Source organism: Pelobates fuscus, chromosome 1 (assembly GCF_036172605.1).
Source record: "Pelobates fuscus isolate aPelFus1 chromosome 1, aPelFus1.pri, whole genome shotgun sequence".
NCBI lineage: Eukaryota > Metazoa > Chordata > Amphibia > Anura > Pelobatidae > Pelobates > Pelobates fuscus.
In genome coordinates, this window is record NC_086317.1 from 483,548,986 (window position 1) to 483,566,774 (window position 17,789).

Sequence of the window (17,789 nt, forward strand, 5' to 3'; positions counted from 1 at the left end):
TGATGGCACATTCTAACTGTACCCTTTCTTACGAATTTAGAGCCCCTTTAACTTACCTGATGCTCTGATTACTTTAATTGTAGCAAGCGCTTTTAAAAGAGCACACCATACATATCAGGTATGCTTAATTGTTAGTGGGACAATACCACTGCTCAAAAGTATGTATACATTTTAATTAAGCTAAGGTATGTCTTTTTGCTGATGATACTAACATTTGCAACAGGGTTGATGTTCCAGGAGGGATACGCCAAATGGCAAATGATTTGGTGTTTTTGAGTGTTACAAGGTCTCATGTGTGAATTGGGAGCAGGTGTGTTGAATTCGGTGTTATCCCGCTCACACTCGCTCATACTGGTCACTGGAAGTTCAACATAAAGGAGAAGACTATATTTAAAAGAAGAAAAACTACCACAACAAGAGGACATAGTCTTAAATTAGACAAAGGTTTAAAAATAATATCAAGAAGCATTACTTTACTGAGAGGGTAGTGGCTGCATGGAATAGCCTTCCAGCTGAAGTGTTAGAGGTTAACACAGTAAAGGAGTTTAAGCATGCGTGGGATAGGCATAAGGCTATCCTAACTATAAGATAAGGCCAGGGACTAATGAAAGTATTTAGAAAATTGGGCAGACTAGATGGGCCGAATGGTTCTTATCTGCCGTCACATTCTATGTTTCTATGTTTCTGTGGAATTAGGGTGGAAGGATTAGAAAAATAAAATGGTGGATGGAACAGATGCAGAGAGAAAGGGAGACTTGAGGCAGCTTTGGAGTGACATGGAACGAAAAGGAACAGAGATCAAGGTGGAACGAGGCACTTGAGAAGTAGAGAAATCATAGAATGTGATAGTTTCTCGCTCATTGCAGGCATAGAGAAAGACGGCAACAAATGTATTGATGTCCAGGTTTTAAAGTACTTTGCATCTCACCAGCCCAAGACTAGTGCTATAAAGGGTGAGGGTTCCCATAAAAATGGGGGGGCAAAGGAAGAGGCTGGATATGGAAAGCAATTAATATATAGATTGTGAGAAGGATTGAGAAAAGAGACGAGAAATGTCCGGAGAAAAAGAGATATACAGTTGGGACAGATGACAAAAATCCTTACTTTGGCCATATGGCACTTAATAGGTTATTACTAGTGAATTCATAGTGATTTTTCGAAAACTGCTTTCCCACTGCCCATCTATCATTTAACAATATAAAGCAGAGAGGTATTTGGCAAACTTACATTGCTATTTGATGTCTTCATGACTAGCCAGCAAAGGAACGGTTAATATATATAGAGATGGTGTTAGATATGTTTTGAAATATTAATAATAAAACTAATAACAAACAGTATGACAAATACGTGTTAGTTTGCATTGAAAACAAAAGAGAATAAGATATTAGAATTAAGGAAAACTTTGAGCGGTTGACTGAATGTGATGTTTTATCTTTATTACGAGTACAGAAATGTTGGTACATTATTAATGAATGCTTACTGTATGAAATAGTTCTGTCCTCCACCTAAATTATTATCAGACACTGCTTTATCTTGTTCTCGTTAGCTCTGTCTTTTCCAGGACTGAAGAGGTTAACACGATGCAGCGCATGAATGAAAGCAGAAATATGTTTGTTACAGCTGGGATTACATTCTGGCAAATTCCTTCAACCTTTCTTTTTCAATAATAGAAAGAGCAGCTGATAGGACGCAATGGATGGGAGCCTGAAAGAGAGGGGGGAGGCATTTGTGTTAGACACCAGTCCATCCCTCTGACCTGCCAGAGACGTCAAAAGCAAATGAAGAGTTCTAAGGAAGGACCAGACTAGCACTATAGGGAAGCTGCCTGAATCCAGTCTGCACGGTAAAGAGATGAGCTGAGGATGAAAGAGCAGGAATCTTCGCTGGTGCGACTGTCCTCTAGCAGAGAAACACTTTCACGCTGTTGTTTTCTCCCCAATTTAACAACTAAACTAAACAATGCCAGGAAGACAACCCAATTTCTATGGCAACCTAACAGTGTTTTTGCTTTCTGCCAAAGCCAATTGCATTCTAATTTTTAAACTCATCGGGCTGCTGAACCTGCTGAATGTGACTGTTTCATGTCCATTAAAATGCTCTTGCATTCAAGAGACTGGCTTTATGCAATGCCATTTCCTTCAGGATATCCCAAAGGAGATCCCTCACTGGGTACAAAACCTGTCAGTCAATGGTAGTAATATCACCACACTCCAAGCTGCAACCTTCAGGAGTAATGGAACTCAGCTGAGCAACCTAACCACTCTTGTTTTAACTAATAACAAGATTCGGACCATAGAATCTTTGGCTTTTCATGAGCTGCCTAACCTTATTACCTTGGACCTAAGTTACAATGTCCTACAGGATATATCTAACAACGCATTTGTGGGACTGACTCATCTGAAAGTTTTAAGACTAAACCAAGCCTTCCGTGGAGCAGTTTACACAACATTTACAAATATGCGATGGCTGAAAAACGTGAAAAGTTTAAGAACCTTGGAGATATTTGGCAATGGTCTACAGTCATTCCCAAGTGGACTTTTGGAAATTGAGAACCTACAAGTTCTTAACATTGGAAATAATTCCATTAAAATGTTTGACAAAATGACAGTTTTATGGTTTAAACGCTGGAACATTTGGGTTTATTTAAGTCCAAATCCTTTAGTATGTGATTGTAAGTTAAGTGAAATGATTTCATGGCTCCGGAACACAACCCAAGTTTTGGATGCTCAGAATCTCCTCTGTTTTGCTCCTGAAAACTTAAATGGGACACGTGTCAACAATCTTGAGCTAGAGAGCTTCAAGTGTCTCAATGAAAACCTGGAGACAGCATCATATGTGTTTTTTGGAATAGTTCTAGCTTTGATAGGGTTGATCTTTCTCATGGTCCTGTATCTGAATAGACGGGGCATAAAAAAATGGCTGAACAATTTCAGGGAGGCCTGCAGGGACCAGATGGAGGGTTATCATTACCGCTATGAACAAGACACAGACCCCAGAAGGTCGAATGCTGCAACTGGAATTTAGATTAACTGGAACATTAGCCATAAACTAAACCAAAACCTTTAAAAAAAACAGACCCCCCGCTTTTTTTTTTTGGATTGTTTAAGAGTTCACTTTCAATGTAAGCTGGACAACAAATAAGGGGATGTTCTGGACATATGGGTGTGTTTGTAGAGACTGATATACCCCTTTATCATCCAACTTTTTTTTTCTGGTGAGTATAGAATAGCAGCTTTATTAGCTATCAGAAATGATTGCAAAGCTCTGGACACACAGTGTCACATGAGTACCGGATATACTGTAGGGGATATAATGTAAAAATATTGCTGGGTAAATCAACCATCATTAAACTTTACTTTCAGACGTTTGTGGTACTAGAATGGTAAAAAAAACATATTTGTTATCATCCAGTTCGCTTACAAATGCTCAGAAATGGGAGTAAAATCTGATTCCTATAGAAATCTGTCATTTTTTATTGTAAGGTTTGTATTGCTCACCATTATGGCATTTAAAGGGTTAAGTTAAGTTAGTGTGCTGGTGTGTCTGTCCTCTGGCCGAGAAACACTTCTCTCACGTTCACGCTGTTGTTTTCTCCTCCATTTAACAACAAAACCAAATAAATGCCAGGAAGACACCCCTATTTCTATGGCAACCTAACAGTGCTTTTTGCCCCTGTCCCTTTACAACTGTTTCATATTCAGTGTATCCAGTCCTGTGTGTTTAACGTGTATCCACGTATAATAGATTGATCGTGTCATGTGTACACTAACAAAGATTATTTAACTCTATGAGTGCCTGTTAAAAAGTAGATGTTCTTGTGTGATTGAAAGTGTAGTGCATGCAAGATATGCATTAACCCTATGATAGCACGGTCTTTAAGTTTGCCTTTTTAAAAATATACACCGGTCAACGTGATAGAAAGCAAATGAACGCAATAACTTTGTATGGGTTTAAATGGCAAATGAAGAATCATTAACACAATGAGGATTCCCTAGTGACGAGAAAAGATGAGCTCCATTTTTTGATCAGGTGAAAAGGTTGCTTAAAAGAGATTTTTTTTTTTAAAAAAAAATGATCAAAAGATACGTAGCACATCTATAAAATACGAGACAAAGGAAAAGCAGAGCGACGAAAAAAGTACAATTTGGTAAAATATTTCTCACGATCAATCACAAAAAGGACATGGAGAATAATGGCATGAACTTATATTTAATGACATATAAATTTGGTGATCATATCAGAATAAAAATAAAAAGTGTTCAGATGAGCTTTCTGTAAGTAAGGAAATATTAAAAGTAAAGCAATCGCCATGGAAACCAATGAACTGTTTATACCGATGGCTCCATTTTAAAACTTTATCCCAAAATGACTCTTCAAAGTGTTAGATGTATGTTTGGTTCAAAATGAAATTACAAGCATGAGCTGATCTGGGCTAAATGTCCAAGTGACAGTGCTATTCATGTATAATGAGAACCTGGGATTTCCTGCTAGGACTGGAATAGGACAGCAGACCTCCAGTGCAGTCAGGCACATGACAGACACCCCACTAAGGTGGATGCAGGAAGATAACCCCGACATCTATTGGTACTGACCCAGAGAATCCATGTACATTGTTCACCAAGCAGGCATCTCATCCCAAGTATGTCCTACTCAACAAAACATTCTCATTTCATTACAAACTCACACAGTAAAATAAATAAATACATAAATTAATAAATATAAAGAGTTTTATTTCATTTGCATTTTCCCATCATTTATTTTGTTTTGTTGCCTGTCTCTGAACTGAAAGTATAATCCCTGAAAACAGACTCCAAGTTCAGGGCGTTCAGTGTGACTGGTTTCAGATCTGGATTTGCAAAGCTGTTTTCGCAGGATCCGTCAAATTTCGTATTAGCAGCAAAAAAAACAGTGAGGAAGTGTAAGAAAAAAATAGCTTCGGGTGCTTTTCACATGAGCAGTGCTTAATCATAGGCTGTGACACCAAAAGGAAAGCTCCTAAACAGATGGTTTGAATGACGTTTCCGAATTCTGAGCATGTGGTGTGCAGCCTTAGCGTAATCTGTGACATAAAGGGACGGAAAATGATCAGAATGGGTTCCACGGAAAACAGCAACAGGCTTTAAGGGCTCGTTACATTGTGTAATAAATACAATCACAGAGTTTGTAAGTAAAGAATAATGTGAGGACAGAACCGATAAATAAGATCCACGCCATGTGGGGTCTTTATTCAAAAAACTGATTGCAAAACAATATTTTGTTGCAGTTTATTGTGATGTCTTTTTTTCTAACACAATTTTGGAATCGGGGGAAACCTCCATTTATTACATCTAAAACAAATGCCATCGTTTCGATCTAGTAAATGGAGCAACTCCTGAAAGTCTGCAGTTCCTCAGTTCTTTTCGTCAAAAGAAAAAGTCAATTAAAAATCAAGTTTTACAACGTGCTATAATGCATCATTCTGTAACTATCTGTCCATCGGCTATCATCAAACTACCATAGACTTTAACTTTCGGACACAAGGAATCCAGGTCTACAGGTTTACACATATTGTTTGTATGAGATAGGAATAACAGCTACAGTAAATCCACTATCTTTTATAGATCACACGTCCCAACTGACTCCAACAATACATTCTAGATTGTAGTGAGATCACTCCGACATTCTAATGTTGAGAATTTATATTACTCTATATGGATATTATTTTCCAAAGGTATACCAGAAGCATTTAAGGTGTTTAGGGAAAATAGAAGTAAGGTTACAGTTGTATGTGTCTGGTTTTATATGCAAATTTGCCTAGATTTAAAAATGGCTTCTAGGGGCAGGCAAAGATATAGTAATAATAATAATAATAATAATAATAATAATAATAATAATAGAATAGACTGTATGCATACAAAGTATAAACAGCTAATTAAAATAATGATAATAATAATAATAATAATACTACAACTTCCATAAGGACTAAGCAGAATATAAAAGGAAGGTGTAAAATTATCATCATAAAATCTGCGTTATCTGTAGCAGCGGTTATCCACACAAGTCTGCCAGTTTCGGTTCTGTCTAGAGATCTTTCAGTGGAACAGAGTCTACTGGTCGTGGTGGAAGAGCGACTCTTGCAGAACTGAGGTTTCTATAAGTAAGGAAGACCCAGTAGAAGTAGGAATTTAGGAGGAGATAATATATAAAACCTGGAAAGCGATACTGTTTAGCGAGTCTCTACCTCTTCCACCTGAGTGAAGGGTATTCCAGCCATCATTATTACTATTATTATTACTGACATTAATGAAGCACCAACAAATGCGGTAGTGCTGTACAATTGGGGGAAAAGACAGTACAATAAACACAGACCAATAAAAAGGTAAAGAGGGCTGTCCTTGTGAGCTGAGATCTAGCTATTGAAACCCCTGAAGCTACAATCTGGTCCCACCTTCCTACCTCTGTAAGGCCATTCTTAGCCTTGATCCACCAGTCTTCTATGTCAGGAAATGAGTTGTTCAATGTTTAGAGCCTAACAAGGTCTCTATTTATTAAAGGAACACTACAGCATTACATATATGTATTCCTAACGCTATAGAGCCCTAGCCACCATGTATGTGACCGGGCCACTGCTCCAAGGGTTGAAAATTGTTAACTCATCTTTTTTTACCTCTTTGATCATCAAGATCGATAATTTCAGCCAATCCAATGCTTTCCCAGAGGAAAGCATTGGGAATATAGTGTGCTTGGTCTTGCACTCTTTCAGACCATCTGACAAAAATAGCAGAATTTGACTCTGCTATTTTATGGAACCACCTCTAGTGGCCTTTATATTGACAGAGGCAGGTAAACCCTGAATGACCGTTCCAGCAGAACGACAAATGTTTTCAACTGCAAGGTTAAAAGGCACTTGGCACCCAGACCACTTCATTGTGATGATGTGGTCTGGGTGTCTATAGTGTACAATGATTCAGTATTGTTAGAAAAAATTTAGAATTGATTTATCTACAAAGATTCCCATAGACGTTAATGGTGACTTGAGTCAATAAATGCTTTGGAACGTTTTACAAGCAGTATTGAATCAATTGGAAAGCTTATTAAATCGAGGCCATAGCTTTGTTTTATCCTCTACATCTTATATACGTATGACTTGGATACAAAAGGATCTGCACTTTATATTTCTTATGTTTGTTTTAATAAATAAACTCCTCGTTGTGTTAATTATGGAGCTCTGAAATTTTGTCAATAGGGGCATTGATTCTGGCTGTAGGTGGCTTGTGTGTATTACCGAGCAGCGCTATGCCAGCCATGCTTGTTCTACGTATCCAATAAAACAACGTTATTTTAACATTTGGATGCCATAGAAGAACATGCTAGGGGTGGGTAAACATTTCCTCATGAGAAACAAAAATGACTTTGTGATTAATAATAATTTGTTATAGAATTGTCATTCTAAACACTGGAAGACCGCAGCAACAAGAAAAAAAATAATGGAAAAGAAATATGTTTATTATTTACTGTATTCGGATAATTGGCCACGATTTCCATGGTAACGCAGTCCAGCTGGACTTGTCTGTACTGAAACTCAAAGCCTTTCAAGGTCGAGATATATAAAGTACTATGTTTCATAGCACAATAATGGAAAAAAATAATAATAATAAAAACCTCATAACTGGAATCAGTTAGCATTTGTGAGACACGCTTTCCATGGGTAAGTGAATGCGCATGACCTTGTTTAACAGCAGCATGACATGGCAAAGTTTCTGGAATATCTATTATTGGTATGAACTATTTTACAGGTATTTATAACGTTCAGAAGTTTTTGATTGAAATAAATGTGTAATTATTTTGTTTCTAATCCTACGCAAATTTAAATAATGGATATCTGCCATGTGTATGTGTGGAAATATAATAGGATTTTAGCGTAGTTATTATAAATTATAAAACTGATTATTAAGAAAATACAAATATTTTAACAGTAGTCAAGGAAGTAAACTAAAATGAACAAAGTGTGTACCTCTTGCCAGCTGTATGCACGTCTCGCTCATTTACTAGTGAAGCCCATTTAGTACCCTGTAACAGGACTCCTAGCTTGAAAGCCATATCTTCATATACAGTGCCTCGAGTAACATGACTTAGATTGTAAGCTCTTATGGGCATGGGCTCAATTTGCTGTACAGTACATGTCATCTCTCATACTCTGTGTATTCTATTGTGTCTCTATAAAAACGATGTATTGTATGTCTCATACATTATGTTTCATTGTAGGGCTTAAAGGTTGTTGCTCATGAAACCTGGGCCCAATAAAGATTCAAGGAACCTCAGTTGTATCATTGTTTACTTGTTTGTATTTGTGTCATGATGGTAAATGTTATTGATGAGCAAAGAATACATACTGATCTACCGTAGTTTAGATCTCAAGGAAATTTAAGCTCAATAACTTGCTTTCCTACATGTTGGGTATTTAAGATCTTCCACAAGCGTCAGGTGACAACACAGAAAGGATAGACAAGCCGATAGTTTAGAATGAGCAGATCATGATGAGAAATGGGGGAACATGAATGAGAGAAGGCAACTCAGAATCAGAGTCATCTAGATAGCCTCATGATCAGGGAGGTGGCAGTAATGTGTCAAATTGAAGAACATCACTTTTGTGCTAACTAATGGTTCATATGCTTGTGTGTCCACATTATTTCCCATTATAGCGATTTCACTGTCAGAATGTGAGGATCCAGTGAGCCCCAACACCAGTTCAAGGCAGATGGCAGTGTTAGCAAGATAAATGGAAATCTATGTGAGGTACTTGATCTGCATTGCCAAATCATCCCTTCCTTAGTTAGGGTGCATGGCACAAACATTAACTACATTGATGTTTACAGGGCAGAAGTTGCACTACAGAGAACAAGTCCTCTGCTCCCAGGGCTTATTTTTAAACCCATTGATGCCCCTGATAACCAGTGATCATAGGAACTATAACAGGATAATAACAGTTATCGGTTATCCTTCTCAAAAAGTATTAGCTCCTCCTAGTTCACTGAAGTCCCTGGCAGAGTAATCAACTTTCATGCCTACGCTGGCTTTGTACTCTGATTTAAAACATCTCTGCTTTTGAAAACCATCATACGTTTAAGAATCCAAACCACAGGAGATACCTGAATAAAAATTAAACAAAACAAACACACTACACATAGTTTATTGGTAAAATCTCTGATTTGACGATAGACCTGAATGTGATCTCTGTGTCTACAAAAGGTTGACTTTTTCAGTAAAATGATTTGCCTGTGCATATATATAATGATTTACAGATATATTTTACTAATTATCATCTTGAAAAGCCTGTGCTCATTATATTCAATTTCTTGGCTAAGATGCCTCTTTTAGGATTAATTAGAAACTATAAATTGAATTCACTGACATGTCTGTGTGTTTTTATATCCATATGAACATTGAATGATTTAATTAAGTCGAGCATTACAAATTTCAAACTCAATAATGGTCATCAAGAAATTTAATATTGTTGTTCTTGAAATACAATTACAGCCACTCTTTCGTAGATTAGATGATGAGACAAAATGTGGAAAACATTCAGATTTGGATTAGATTAGCTTTGGAGCTGTCTTTTTGCATGACCCCACAAATACAGGGGCCCCACCGTGATGTCAATGGGCCAACAAGGGAGATCCTTTCATCTCCCCTGCCAGTCCATGCAGAGCCAGCCTCGCTGCCTGCCTTTTCTGGCCAGTAGGAAAGCAAAGATCTCCCTCACCAGCCCAATTACACTTTTTATGGGAGAGGTAGGTAGGAACCTGGAGGCTGTGTGTTCCTACCGAGAGCAGGCAATGCTCCGACACAGGGCTGTACTTGCAAGAGGACAAGAGAGTCAGCCTTCAGCCAGAGGAGTTTACACAAGCTCTTCACTCACCACTGGACCAATGTCGCCCCCTCCCTTGCAATAGGTAAGAAGGGAAGGGGAGGACATAAAGCTTTTTTTATTTTTAAATAAATATATATATATGTATACATTTTCTATTTTCTCCCTGATAATCCCCCTCACAATATAGGGGACCCTATGCACCCCCCCGCACACACTGCACCCCTCGCACATACTGCAGTCCTACACACACTGCACCACTACACACTGCACCCCTACACACATTGCATCCTTCACACATTGCCCTTCTACGCAAATGTTGCCCACACACTGCACCCCTACACACACTGCATCCCTCAAACACACACTGCACCCCTCACACACACTGCACCCTGACATACTGCACTTCTCACACACTGCACCCCTACATACACACAGCACCCTTCACAAGCTGCAACCCTACACACACACACACTACACCCCTCACATGTACACTGCACCTCTACACACACACTGCAGGACTCACACACTGCACCTCTACACACACTGCACCCCTCAGTGCAGTCTGTCTGTGTGTACTCCTCAATCTGTGTGTGTATTCAGGAGTCCGTGTGTGTGTATTTGGCGGTCTGTTTGTGTGTTCAGTAGTGCATTTAGCAGTGTGTGTGTGTATTCAGCATTCTGTGTGTATGTATTCAGCAGTATGTGTATATGTATTTAGTATTCTGTGTGTGTATTCATCAGTCTCTCTGTGTGTATTCACAGTCTGTGTGAATGTATTCAGCAATCTGTGTGTGTGCATTTAGAGTCTGTGTGTGTATTTATCAGTCTGTGCGTGTATTCAGCAGTTTATCTGTGTGTATTCAGCAGTCTGTGTGTATTCAGAAGTATGTGTGTGTCTATTCAGCAGTATGCATGTTCAGCAGTCTGTTTGTGTGCGTTTAGCAGTCTGTGCACGTATTCAGCAGTTTGTCTGTGTGTATTCAGCAATCTGTGTATTTATGTATTCAGCAGTCTCTGAATGTATTCAGTCAGTTTAAGCACTGGAGCTACTACAGACTAATGTAGTGGTTATGATACTAAAATACTGCAAGCTTCATATCTGGTTCTTTTACAATTCCTCGCTAGCAATGCCAATTTCACTGACACTACCAGCATATCACTGCCATCCAAGAACTGTTAAAATTGCCATTTGTTTTAACATCTGTTTTTTTATTGTATCTATCATGCTGCTGACATTTTTAAATAAAATGCTTTTGTATTATACATTTCTTAACCACCCTTTTACAACCTTCTACCAACCTTAACTAACATTTTACAACCTTCTACCAACCTTAACCAACCTTTTACAACCTTCTACCAACCTTAACCAGCCTTTTACAACCTTCTACCAACCTTAACCAGCCTTTTACAACCTTCTACCAACCTTAACTAAACTTTTACAACCTTCTACCAACCTTAACCAGCCTTTTACAACCTTCTACCAACCTTAACCAGCCTTTTACAACCTTCTACCAACCTTTTACAACCTTCTACCAACCTTAACTAACCTTTTACAACCTTCTACCAACCTTAACTAACCTTTTACAACCTTCTACCAACCTTAACCAGCCTTTTACAACCTTCTACCAACCTTAACCAACCTTTTACAATCATTTCATGTATTTATTTTTGGAATGCAATGTTTTGACAGCATCATTTGTCATATTTCTTTGAAGATAATGAATTTATCCTCTGTTTTCTTTCAGTTAAAGTTCATGGCAGTCAATGAGTTTTTAAAATATAATACTGCAATCGATATTTCACTCCAGCACTCCATAATGTGAATATTCAAAAATAGGTCAGAACTACCACAATTATTTTCTTAACTGAAATATAGCAAATTAAATCTGAGTGGCAAAATCGAGATTAATATAACTGGACTGGAAAGGTACTCCGACCCAGCTCGGCAACAGCCAGAGCTTGATTATTTTATCCTCTGGCTAGCATCTGCTTTAGCTCCTGCGTCTGCTAATGGAGACATGAAAATGTCATTCAGGAAATTCTAGAACGCGTTTCCCTTAGCTGATCATCTAGCTCCTCTATCCCAATCAGTGGCTGGGTCATTAAAATCTCCAGTGATTAAAGAATTACCCAGATGTTCTTCCTTTTTCACTTAGTGATAACAACTGATCTTCATTATTAACATTCAGGGTTTATAGCATATCCCCACAATTTACATTTTCTCTCTTATAGCTCACATGCAAATTTCACCACAAAACGATTTCTCATTTTCTTCATAAACTTTAATGTTAGGCTTTAACTCAGGCTTCATATGTTAACACGTCCCCTCCACATTTCCTATTTTATGTTTAAATTAACATCCCAGCCATGTGCTTGCTTTAATTGTGTTCATTCTGTGTCAATAAGTGTAGCTCCTCCATTTTGTTAATCACACTTTTAACATTAGCAAAAGGTATTTAATGTTAACAACAGTCTTTTGTACTTATTTTATGACTTTTAGCAAATACTTTCTTTTTCTAGGGGGTAATTTAATAATAGCAATGTTCCATATCACTACAACATGTCAATCTTTCCTCCTTTATAGATAAAGCAATCTATACGATTAGTCAAAAAGAGGCTAAGCAAGTTATAAGAACTTCCAAACCACACACAGAAGAGAAAATAGCAGTCAGTAAAAAAGGGGGATACAAAATGTTTGTGACAATTCACAAGGAAGGACAGTAAACCTTACTTCAGTAGTGGGGAAAGTAATGGAAATGATTTTAAAGGATAGGATTGTTGAACACCTAAAATCACATGGATTTCAAGATCAGAGACAACATGTGTTTACTTCAGGGAGATCATGCCAAACTAATCGTATTGATTTTTTTGATTGGGTAACTAAAATTATAGATCAGGGTGGTGCAGTAGAAATTGCTTACCTAGATTTCACTAAGGCTTTTGACACTGTTCCACATAGAAGGCTTAGCTATAAACAGTAATCTTTGGTTTTTGATTCTAATTTTGTTGAATAGGTTAGACTGAGTGACAGGCAACAGGTTGACAGGCAACAGGTTGTCGTCAATTAGTTATATTCAAAGCAAGTTCTAGTCAGGGATCTATACTTGGACCCATTCTTTTCAATATTTTTTATTAGTGATATTGCAGAAGATCTTCATGGAAAGGTATGTCTTTTTGCTGTTGATATTAAGATTTGCAATAGGGTTGATGTTCCAGGAGGGATAGGCCAAATGGCAAATGATTTAGGTAGATTAGAAAAATGGTCTGAGCTGTGGCAACTGACATTTAATGTGGATAAGTGCAAGATAATGCATCTTGGACGTAAAAACCCAAGGTCAGAGTACAGAATATTTGATAGAGTCCTAACCTCAACATCTGAGGAAAGGGATTTAGGGGTGATTATTTCTGATGACTTAAAGGTAGGCATACAATGTAATAGAGCAGCAGGATATGCTAGCAGAATGCTTGGTTGTATAGGGAGAGGTATTAGCAGTAGAAAGAGTGAAGTGCTCATGCCATTGTACAGAACACTGGTGAGACCTCACTTGGAGTATTGTACACAGTACTGGAGACCATTTCTCCAGAAGTATATTGATCCTTTAGAGAGAGTTCAGAGAAGGGCTGTTCAGCTGACCCTTGGACCCTTGGTGTTGTACGTGGCTGGGTGGAGGAAGAGACCTTCAATGACATCAGTGAGGACAAGGAACGGACATGGCTAGGTTGGTATCCAACCTTGTGCAAATGGGGAGTTTGCGGTTGTGCAAATGGGGAGTTTGCGGTTGTGCAAATGGACTGTTTGCGGTTGTTTGCTGTGCGTTAAACGGGGAGTTTGGTCTGTCACTGTGAAGCGGGCATAACCCTTACACTACCTGATCGATACAACATCATACAGTAGGTCCCCCCCTCATTATTTTTATGGCCCCCACCCACCGCTCACGGGTGGGGGCGGACGGGAGGACAGTAGGTCCCCCCCATTGTGATTTATGGCCCCCACCCACCACGCAGGTGTGGGGGCTGGGGGGGAGGACAGTAGGTCCCTTATCCTTATTTACTGAATATTCCCCTGTGTAACAATGTTTGGCATTTAGTGAACATTCCCTATTCTGCTCTGTGTCAGTGTGTATCAAGGTCCCTGAGGACAGGTGTCAATCCATATGTCAAGGTGTCAATATGTCATATACCAGGTGTCAATCCATATCCATTGTGATTTAGGAATGTTAGGTGATTTATGCCCTTTATGGATTAAAACCAGACTCTGCATCAACTGTGTAATTTTCCATGGGAGTTTTGCCATGGATCCCCCTCCGGCATGCCACAGTCCAGGTGTTAGTCCCCTTGAAACAACTTTTCCATCCCTTTTGTGGCCAGTAAGAGTCCCTGTGGGTTTTAAAATTCGCCTGCCCATTGAAGTCAATGGCGGTTCGCCGGTTCGCGAACATTTGCAGAAGTTCCCGTTCGCCGTTCGCGAACCGAAAATTTTGTGTTCGCGATATCACTACTGCTATTATATTACAGTCCAAAAAGTTTTGTTGTTTTTTAAATGCAAGCTATTGGGACACCAGATATGAGTGAGTGGTGGCACTGGGCAGGCCCTGAAACGCACACTCGTGAAGGAAACTGACTGCTATTATATTACAGTCCAAAAAGTTGAGTTTTTTTAAATGCAAGCTATTGTGACACCAGTGAGTGAGTGGTGGCACTGGGCAGGCCCTGAAACGCACACCAGTGAAGGAAACTGAGTGCTATTATATTACAGTCCAAAAAGTTTATTTTTTGTTAAATGCAAGCTATTTTGACACCAGATATGAGTGGTGGCACTGGGCAAGTGGGCAAAGTATACGCTGTGAGCCTGACACACACGCTGGCAGACAACTAACTGCTATTCAATCTATTACAGTCAAAATTTTATTTTTATTTTTTTAAATGTACACTACTGTTACACCAGATATGAGTTGCACTGTTGTGACACTGCCCTGGCAGGCCCTGAAACGCACACTCGTGAAGGAAACGGACTGCTATTATATTACAGTCCAAAAATGTTTTTATTTTTTAATGCAAGCTATTGGGACACCAGATATGAGTGAGTGGTCGCACTGGGCAGGCCATGAAACGCACACTCGTGAAGGAAACTGACTGCTATTATATTGCAGTCCAAAAAGTTTAGTTTTTTTTAAATGCAAGATATTGGCACACCAGATATAAGTGAGTGGTGGCACTGGGCAGGCCCTGAAACGCACACTCGTGAAGGACACTGACTGCTATTATATTACAGTCCAAAAAGTTTAGTGTTTTTTTTTAAATGCAAGCTATTGGGACACCAGATATGAGTGGGTGGTGGCACTGGGCAGGCCCTGAAATGCACACTCGTGAAGGAAACTGACTGCTATTATATTACAGTACAAAAAGTTTAGTTTTTTTTAAATGCAAGCTATTGGGACACCAGATATGAGTGAGTGGTGGCATTGGGCAGGCCCTAAAAAAGGCACACTGGTGAAGGAAACTGACTGCTATTATATTACAGTCCAAAAAGTTTAGTTTTTTTTAAATGCAAGCTATTGGGACACCAGATATGAGTGAGTGGTGGCACTGGGTAGGCCCTGAAACGCACACTTGTGAAGGAAACTGACTGCTATTATATTACAGTCCAAAAAGTTTATTTTTTTTTAAATTCAAGCTATTGGGACACCAGATATGAGTGAGTGGTGGCATTGGGCAGGCCCTGAAATGCACACTCGTGAAGGAAACTGACTGCTATTATATTACAGTACAAAAAGTTTAGTTTTTTTTTAAATGCAAGCTATTGGGACACCAGATATGAGTGAGTGGTTGCACTGGGTAGGCCCTGAAACGCACACTCGTGAAGGAAAGTGACTGCTATTATATTACAGTCCAAAAAGTTTAGGTTTTTTTTAAATGCAAGCTATTCGGACACCAGATATGAGTGAGTGGTGGCACTGGGCAGGCCCTGAAATGCACACTCATGAAGGAAACTGACTGCTATTATATTACAGTCCAAAAAGTTTAGTTTTTTAAATGCAAGCTATTGTGACACCAGTGAGTGAGTGGTGGCACTGGGCAGGTGCTGAAACGCACACCAGTGAAGGAAACTGAGTGCTATTATATTACAGTCCAAAAAGTTTTTTTTTTGTTAAATGCAAGCTATTGTGACACCAGATATGAGTGGTGGCACTGGGCAAGTGGGCAAAGTATACGCTGTGAGCCTGACACACACGCTGGCAGACAACTAACTGCTATTCAATCTATTACAGTCAAAATTGTATTTTTTTTTTTTTTTTTTAAATGTACACTACTGTAACACCAGATATGAGTTGCACTGTTGTGACACTGCCCTGGCAGGCCCTGAAACGCACACTCGTGAAGGAAACGGACTGCTATTATATTACAGTCCAAAAATGTTTTTATTTTTTAATGCAAGCTATTGGGACACCAGATATGAGTGAGTGGTTGCACTGGGCAGGCCCTGAAACGCACACTCATGAAGGAAACTGACTGCTATTATATTAAAGTCCAAAAAGTTTAGTTTTTTTTTTTAAATGCAAGCTATTGGGACACCAGATATGAGTGGGTGGTGGCACTGGGCAGGCCCTGAAATGCACACTCGTGAAGGAAACTGACTGCTATTATATTACAGTCCAAAAAGTTTTTTTTTTTTTTAAATGCAAGCTATTGTGACACCAGTGGGTGAGTGGTGGCACTGGGAAGGCCCTGAAACGCACACTAGTGAAGGAAACTGACTGCTATTATATTACAGTCCAAAAAGGTTTTTTTTGTTAAATGCCAGCTATTGTGACACCAGTGAGTGAGCGGTGGCACTGGGCAGGCCCTGAAACGCACACTAGTGAAGGAAACTGACTGCTATTATATTACAGTCAAAAAAGTTTTTGTTTTTTTTAAATGCAAGCTATTGTGACACCAGTGAGTGAGTGGTGGCACTGGGCAAGTGGGCATAGTATATGCTGTGAGCCTGACACACAGGCTGGCAGACAGGCAACTGCAATTACATTACACAAAAAAAAAAAAACAAGACTGATGTTCTAGCCCTAAAAAGGGCTTTTTGGGGTGCTGTCCTTACAGCAGAGATCAGATGAGTCCTTCAGGACTGTAGTGGACACTGAATACACTAGCCTAGCTATCATTTTCCCTATCAAATCAGCAGCAGCTACGCTGTCCCTACTTTCACTAAGAATGCAGCTTCACAATGAATGTAAAATGGATGCTGTCCAGGAGGTGGGGGGGTCTGGGAGGGAGGGTCTGCTGCTGATTGGCTGGAATGTGTCTGCTGACTGTGAGGTACAGGGTCAAAGTTTACTCAATGATAACGAACAGGGGACGGGCCGAACAGCGCATGTGTTCGCCGTCCGTGGCGAACGCGAACAAGCGATGTTCGCCAGGAACTATTCGCCAGCGAACAGTTCGGGACATCACTACTGACAAACACTTATTTGTAACCAGACAAGTTGGACACACAGGAACAGAGGGGTTGACGGCCCTGCTCAATAAGCTTATATGCTAGAGGGAGTTGGGTATAGTGACCAGTGGTCTATCCTGGTTTTGTGCTGCCCTAGGCAGGACAAAACTCAGGTGTCCCGTCCCCCCCGCGCCACCCTCACCCAACTCTTCCCCCCGCCCCTCCTTCTAAATACACACACACACATTCACTGACAGATATGCATACACCAGCTAACAAAAACACACACTCACTAACAGACACACCCACACACACTCACAGGCAAACACACTCACACTTACAGACACACACTCACTCACTAGCAGACACACACTCACTAACAGACACACAAACCCACACTAACAGGCACACACACACACAGTCACACACACACACACACACTGACACACACTAACAGACACAAACACACACACTAACAGACACACTCACTCACTAGCAGACACACACACA

The 17,789-nt window shown here is 39.6% G+C and overlaps 1 protein-coding gene across 1 annotated transcript; it reads left to right on the top strand.

Annotated features, from left to right (window-relative positions):
• Nucleotides 1–1,766: 1,766 nt before the first annotated feature.
• Nucleotides 1,767–5,304, top strand: LOC134600138 (trophoblast glycoprotein-like). Its single transcript, XM_063444997.1, has one exon. It carries the CDS (start codon nucleotides 1,960–1,962, stop codon nucleotides 3,022–3,024), a length of 1,065 nt encoding a protein of 354 aa, XP_063301067.1. The 5' UTR covers nucleotides 1,767–1,959; the 3' UTR covers nucleotides 3,025–5,304.
• Nucleotides 5,305–17,789: the final 12,485 nt, after the last annotated feature.

Bases quoted from the DNA above. Each gene is read 5' to 3' on its own strand.
- LOC134600138 (XM_063444997.1), top strand. From the start codon at position 1,960: ATGCCAGGAAGACAACCCAATTTCTATGGCAACCTAACAGTGTTTTTG.